This window comes from Morus notabilis, unplaced genomic scaffold (assembly GCF_000414095.1).
Source record: "Morus notabilis unplaced genomic scaffold, ASM41409v2 Scaffold1934, whole genome shotgun sequence".
In the NCBI taxonomy this organism is placed as follows: Eukaryota; Viridiplantae; Streptophyta; class Magnoliopsida; order Rosales; family Moraceae; genus Morus; species Morus notabilis.
The window spans coordinates 2174-9129 of record NW_010365145.1 but is presented as its reverse complement, the minus strand read 5'-3'; the positions used below and the strand labels follow the sequence as shown (position 1 = coordinate 9129).

The window sequence follows — 6956 nt, the reverse complement described above, 5'->3', positions numbered from 1 at the left end:
AGAGCGGCAGTGGCAATTGCCGAGAAGATTTTGATATTTCTCCATTTAGTTCTTTTTTACTAAAATAATTCCAAAGACGTTTCAGAAAAAGTACAAAAGAAGTCCCCAAACGTTGTTTTTTTGCTCTGATGTCCCCAAACACTGTTAATAGGCTTCTACTCTTATTAAAGTCTGTTGTTTGATAAAATGTTGATGGCGACGACAATGTAGACCACTTACACCGGTAGACGTTAGTATTTATATATATATTACTCTGACGTTAAATAACACAGTTTATAATGACGTCTGATGTGTAAAATTAAAGTGAGGTGTCAAAAATTGATTGGGGGAACAGCTATAGAGACAGTAATTCTGAGACAGTAGATTTAGACTCAGAAAATACACACTTATTAATAAGAATACGTACATGCGATGTATCAAAAATTATAAGTTCAGGCACTCACCAAAATAAGCATGTATATATATTTTCAGAAATACCTGATATATTTCTTTTTATTGTATATATTGTAGCTAGTTTATCGATTATTCTTTAACTTTTACCAAAGAGGATATATATATATATATTATATCCAAAGACTATAGTACATATACAACCTAATTATGTGCTTGTGGAGTAAATATGTATATTTGTGAAATAATTAAGGCTATGCTCGAGCATCTACAAGGTGTACAAGCGTGCTTTGGGAATAACGAGTAATGGCCCTAAAAGAAAAAAAAGATTAACGAGAAAAATAAAATTGGCCGGAGACTATAAAGTGTACAATCCATCTCTTATTCATTACTAATTAAGTCTGGTAAAAATAAGATGATCAAAGAAAACTAGAAGAGAAAGTTAGGCTAAAGGATTATACCAAATCCTAGATGCAAGATATTTTATGACGAGAAAATAAACCTATTAATTCTACGGCGGCAGCCAAAAAAAAAAAAAGAACGGAAAAAAAAGCCTATTGGTTTTAGTGATTGATTCTGAGTAATCATATTTTAGATTTCTTTTTATACTCGTTTAGGGCTTAAGAAAGGCGTACACTACTAGTAATAGTACCTATGTAGCTACTATAAATTACAAAAAGAAAGAAAGAAAGAAAGAAAAAGATAGAAGAAAAGAAAAAGAGTAGAAAATTTTTCTTAAAAGAAAAAAAAAAGAATTACTAGCAGTACTATAATAGTTTAGATTTACCATCCTAATCATCAGCAAAATGCATCATCATCACCATTATTGCAAATGAAGATGACAACTGATTAATCAGGATAAGAACTGCTTAACCAAGTCAACTAATGAAAAAAGATAATCTAGAGATAGAGATAAAGAGGGTATATACATATAGTAGCAGAACACAGTGATTTAAATGCAATTTCATGAAAAGGGCATTGCAAAAAACACTAGAGTCAGCTCAACACACACTATTCATGTTATATTGGGTCTGGTGACATTGAAGCCAATTAATTAATTTTTCAAAAGTTTTTTTTTTTATTTCAAAATTTTTTTTTTTTTGGCTTTTTCCCAGTGCAGCCACATTGAATGCACGCGGTTTTGAGAGGCAGAAGAGGTATTGCCACAGCTGACTTTGGCATGCCCTTGAGTAAATGCGTTTGCTGTCAACTTTTGACTCTTTGGTTTTTGCCTCTTTCTTCATCATAGGTCAGCGTTTCCTCTTCCTCTTTGGGACTCTCATCTTCTTCTTCTTCTCCTTCGTTTTCTATAAATATATGCAGTTACATGCCACAAACCTAGTAATTAGCCTTAGTCTCTCTTGGTCTCTTACCACTTTCCGAGAAAGAAAACCAGATATCGAAAAGTTCCAAAAAAAAAAAAAAAAAAAAAAACACCAAGAGAAGAAAACCCTAGTTAGTCTATAATTATATTTTGTGTACTTGAGAAGAAGTTTGGACTTGATATAGAGAAACCAGGTGGAAATGGGAAGGCCTCCATGTTGTGATAAAGAAGGAGTCAAGAAAGGACCTTGGACTCCTGAAGAAGACATCATTTTGGTCTCTTACATTCAAGAACATGGTCCTGGCAATTGGAGGGCTGTTCCTACTAATACAGGTTATTTTTCTAACTTTTTTTGAACATTGACATAATAATCAAATGTAACCTTGGTTTTCCTTCATCATCAGGGATATATATGAGAGCCATGATTTTTTTTTTCTTTACTTAATCTTATGAAGTGGGTTTGAAAGGGAAAGTACAAAGTTATGATTTTTATACATTAACCGATCTAACTTTTTAGGGTCATATTCTCTATATTTCAAGGATATCAATTCTAAACATGCTTGTATTTGTGTGTCACAAATTCAGGATTGCTTAGATGTAGCAAGAGTTGCAGGCTCCGATGGACTAATTACCTTAGGCCAGGGATCAAACGCGGTAACTTCACAGATCACGAGGAGAAGATGATCATACACCTTCAAGCTCTTTTGGGCAATAGGTATATAACACTCTTTTTCTCTCTCCTCTATAGTAAAATTATTTTCTATCTGTGGCTCGCAAGAACTTTTTCAGTAGCACTTGTACTTAGTTGTCCACAAAAAATAAAATTGCATTTTTATCTTTCAAACTTCCTATAGGGATGTGCAGTACCATTCTTTTCAAGTGCTTTCATTTATTTTATTTTGAGGAATTAATATTAAAGTTAGGTGGGCATGGTTTGTTCAGTTCGGCCTAAAATTTATGGCGCATTGAATGTTCTGCAGATGGGCTGCAATAGCTTCATATCTTCCACAGAGAACAGACAATGACATTAAAAACTACTGGAACACCTACTTGAAGAAGAAGCTCAACAAGCAGGCTCAGCTTCAAACGGACCTAGACGGCCATGATCAGCCCAGAGATCATGGCTTTTCATCTTCTCATCACTCGATGTCCCGAGGCCAGTGGGAGCGGAGGCTCCAAACCGACATCCGAATGGCGAAACAAGCCCTTTCGGAGGCTCTTTCTCCTGACAAGTACTCAAAATCGCCAGATGATATTCATCATGACAATGATGATGATCAGGACCTGATGATGATCAAACCATCATCATCAACTGGGCCATGCCCGAAACCGGAGGCCCGAACATCGTCGTCCTCATCGACAAGTATCTATGCTTCAAGCACTGAGAACATAGCCAGATTGCTCAAGAGTTGGATGAGAAACAATTCTTCAAAGAGATCTGGCAAGAGTTCTAGCTCCACATTAACTCAAAGTACTTCTTTGAGCAATGTTGGTAATGATTCTGCGTCTAGTGAGGGAACTCCAAGTACTACTACAGCAAACAACAAGAACAACAGCAAGAACAACAATAATAATAATGGGATTGATTTGTCTGAGGCTTTTGAGTCCTTGTTTGGATTTGAGTCTTTTGAATCTTCTAATAATTCGGAGTTTTCTCAGTCAAATATGTCTCCTGAGGCAAGCCTATTTCAAGACGAGAGCAAGCCTGATCTTGGTGGCCAATTGCCGTTTTCTTTGCTAGAGAAATGGCTGTTCGATGAAAGTATTTCCACACAAGGGAAAGAACAGCTTAGCGATATGATCCTAGATGAAAATGCTAATTTTTTCTAGATATTAGCAGCTTCTATATTTTGGTGCTTCTGATCATGGGGTTATTAGAACATCTTCTTTGTTTGGTAACAGATTTAATTTTTATTTTTATTTTTGTAAAAAAGTGAAAAGAACGGTGGAGATTCTCGTAATCAATCAATGTATTGAGAAGATCTCAACACTTTATTTTACTTTTTTAGGAAAACGAAAGAAGATATTACCAAACAATCTTTTTTTTTCTTGTTTTATTTTTGGATCTAGATCTTGGTACTCTTTTCAGTTCTTCATCAAGGTGAGTTTGGTAGTACCCTTCTGATGCGAGGACATGAAAGTGTAAATTCCATAATTATTATTAATTATGTTAGAGCTTCTTGTTGAGATTAATAAATTCATGACCATTGTCTTAGATAGTATTTGCTTGAGATTTTGTATGCATGATCTTGATCTGGATCATCAACAAGAAGTTTATGTTTCTATTAATATTGGTAATGAGACGAATAAATATGCAAAAGGAAAATAAAAAAGTAATCCCTCATGTGCAACTGATCATCTTAATCACACCAATTCAATATTGACATAAATAACAAGGTGAACGAATTCAGATCGTTTGTCCAAGTACAGCGGCGGAGCCAGCCTTCTGCTTCAGTGGGGGCGTGGCGTGTACTTTTTTTGGAGACAGAGAGTGAGTTTATGCTTAATCCGTACCTTTTTTTAGATTATTGATCAATTTTAACTAAAAAAAAGACCTAAATATCACAGTAAAAATACAAAATAAAAATAAAATTGCAAAATGTGAAAGATGTTTTTGTATCAAAATCAACTTTTGACCTAAAAAAAGTGCAGATCTAACATGAATTTGAAAGATAAAAGTGTAAATGTAATTGTAATACAATTCAAAATATAATGTATAATTTATTAACCTCAAAATATAGGGTATAAAAAAACCACCATAGAAAGCATTAGGTCAATAGTAAAATTTATAAAAAGAGTATAGTTGTTTATAAAAGAAATATACAAATAACATAGAGAAAGGTAAAGTTTGGTGGGAGCGAATATGAGAATCTTAAATTTTAGTGCGGAAAAAAAAATGAAAAAATTAAGAATCTTTAAAGGTTTAAATTGTATTTTTCAAGAATTCACTCGTCTCTTAATTACCTCCACCCCTGTCCAAGAGTTACTAGTTAGCTCGACACTTGAATTAAACTTTCTTTAAATAATGTCGATGATGTAGTTGGTTAAACACCATTTTAGACATCGAAATAGAATAGGTTATTTGAATCCGTTTTGAGTGCTTGGACGTAGAAGTTACAGAATTCTAGGGCTCAGACTGTTGTCTGATTAGCCATTGGGATAAACGTTTGGAGATGAGGAGTGAGGACCACGGCTAATTTCCCATGAAAAGGAATACATTGACCAGCTAATTAATACTAATATTACTGGTGTAGCTTCTTGGCATTGAGCAATTGGGCGTAATAACATCTCTTGACAAGACATGAAACTTAACTTTCGTAAGGGACAAGATGGCGCAAAGTCAAAACAAGCAGTCTGCTCAATTTAATGTTACTTGAATCGATCGACCATATCTAATTGCACTACTTTTCAGCTTGCAAGCTCAATATTTTGAAAGCTCAGTTAGTAGAAGTGTATGAGACGACTGTGCACACAAATTTAATGACAAGTTAATGTCTATCTGCACCTTCAAGAAATGGGAACAAGTCTTCACCCATTGTTTATCATGTGGCTTAGGCAAATTGAGCATACGCAAAAAAAAAAAAAAAAAAAAAAGCATTTTTTAAAATAAAAAAAAATATTCTCCATTATTTTCTGTGGATTGAACAAATTGAGAAATGGTTCAAATTTTACACCGTTCGATCTCAGTCGCCATATAGATGCGACGCGTGATAAAGGGCAATGCTAATAAATTGTCCCTAGCTCTTGGTGCCAAAGAGTGGAGCTGTCGACATTTTCTTAGCTGTTATTTTATCCTTGCGTGGGACAACATATATGCATATGATCGTGAAACTAACATGTCGTCTTTATTGTCGATGAAACTTGAGAGCACGAAAAATTGCTCATTGAAAAAAAAATTTCCATCAATAAAGGTTGAAAAAAGCTCACCAAATTATTAATAGGGGGTAGAATGTTTCTAGCCTCAGCTGATCTCTCACAAAGCCATGGAAATGAAACTTTAATGATCTGTCATAACTAAATATCACAGGATACACTCTGTTTTTTAAGCTTCTCCTCTCTTCTCTTCTCTCTCTCGATACTATTCACAAACTCGTAATTGGGAGAAAGTTGGAAAGTACTGTACAAGAGCAATATTGGGGCAGAATTAGCTTGAAGTGTGTGCGGTATAGATATTCCTTAAATGATCGTGTGAGACGTACTTTAGATCTAGTCACTTGTCAATAAAAGTTGGAGCTTAATCCTTGGCAGACAAGTTATGATGCGTGTATGTCCACACTGTAAAGGCAGGCATATGGGATGAAAGAAAAGCCATAAGCCCCCCCATGAAAACACATAGACAAAAATGGAAAACAAAATGAAAAAGATGCCAAAAAGCTTGGTGGTTTGGTATGAGAATTCGTGTCATAGTTTGAATCATAATTTGTGGCTCGTTACAATATTTTCTCTCACAAAAAACATACGTAAACTGAAAATGATTCTGAATTTATAAACCAAACGTCCACTAATAAATGTCACTTTAGCCAACTTGGATATATTTGGAAGAGTTTTATTAAAGACTTGCCTCTTGCTCAAATATCACATGCCATGGGGTATGGTATTGTTGGTTAGATCTTCAGGAAAAATTAGCCTACAGATAGAAAAGAAAGTCAACATCCCATTTTGAAAAGGAAACTTCCTCTTATTCGCATCGTTCGGTGCATTTGCAGGGAACAATGCTAAAAGATACCGATGATACATTAAAAAGGAGTGGACGTCTATAATGTAAGGCCCGTAAATGAAGCACACTTTTTATTACTTTTTATTTTTTTGAATGGCATTCTCTATTAGTTATGAATCACTTATACTACTGTTCAACAACAGTAGTGCTTCTAAGCATTTTTCTATGTGTAAATCAAAAGTGCTTGAGCACCACAAGCAATAGAAAATATATAGATCTTAAACAGTGCGACTCACTCTTCGTTAATGTGTAATATTGAACAGTTTAGTACCCTTTAATATATTGTTCTTGCATATTGGATGTCAAGCTGGCTTGGCTTAAAGAGATCGCACACACACATACACGCATATAGGGATAAATTTACTTTGATACTCTCTGTTACGGTCGAACATTCGTTGGTGCTCTATATTTTTAATAATTAAAGCGGAACCTTTAAAACATGTTTTTAATACACGAGACCGATTTTTGGGACATACAATGTCTAAATTGTCATTTTTATTAATTAAATAGAAACTACTAACTTTA

General features: G+C 34.4%; 1 protein-coding gene across 1 annotated transcript; it reads left to right on the top strand.

Moving 5' to 3' along the window:
* The first annotated feature begins 1600 nt into the window (after window positions 1-1600).
* LOC21388495 (myb-related protein 306) lies at window positions 1601-3911 on the top strand. Its single transcript, XM_010107327.2, has 3 exons — window positions 1601-2047; window positions 2300-2429; window positions 2695-3911. The coding sequence occupies exons 1-3, from the start codon at window positions 1915-1917 to the stop codon at window positions 3542-3544; spliced, it is 1113 nt and encodes a 370-aa protein (XP_010105629.1). The 5' UTR covers window positions 1601-1914; the 3' UTR covers window positions 3545-3911.
* Window positions 3912-6956: the final 3045 nt, after the last annotated feature.

Excerpts from the sequence above, each read along its gene's own strand:
- LOC21388495 (XM_010107327.2), top strand. The coding sequence starts at position 1,915 with ATGGGAAGGCCTCCATGTTGTGATAAAGAAGGAGTCAAGAAAGGACCT. Across the intron at positions 2,048-2,299 it reads GGCTGTTCCTACTAATACAG|GATTGCTTAGATGTAGCAAG; the intron begins GTTATTTTTCTA and ends TCACAAATTCAG. Across the intron at positions 2,430-2,694 it reads CAAGCTCTTTTGGGCAATAG|ATGGGCTGCAATAGCTTCAT; the intron begins GTATATAACACT and ends AATGTTCTGCAG.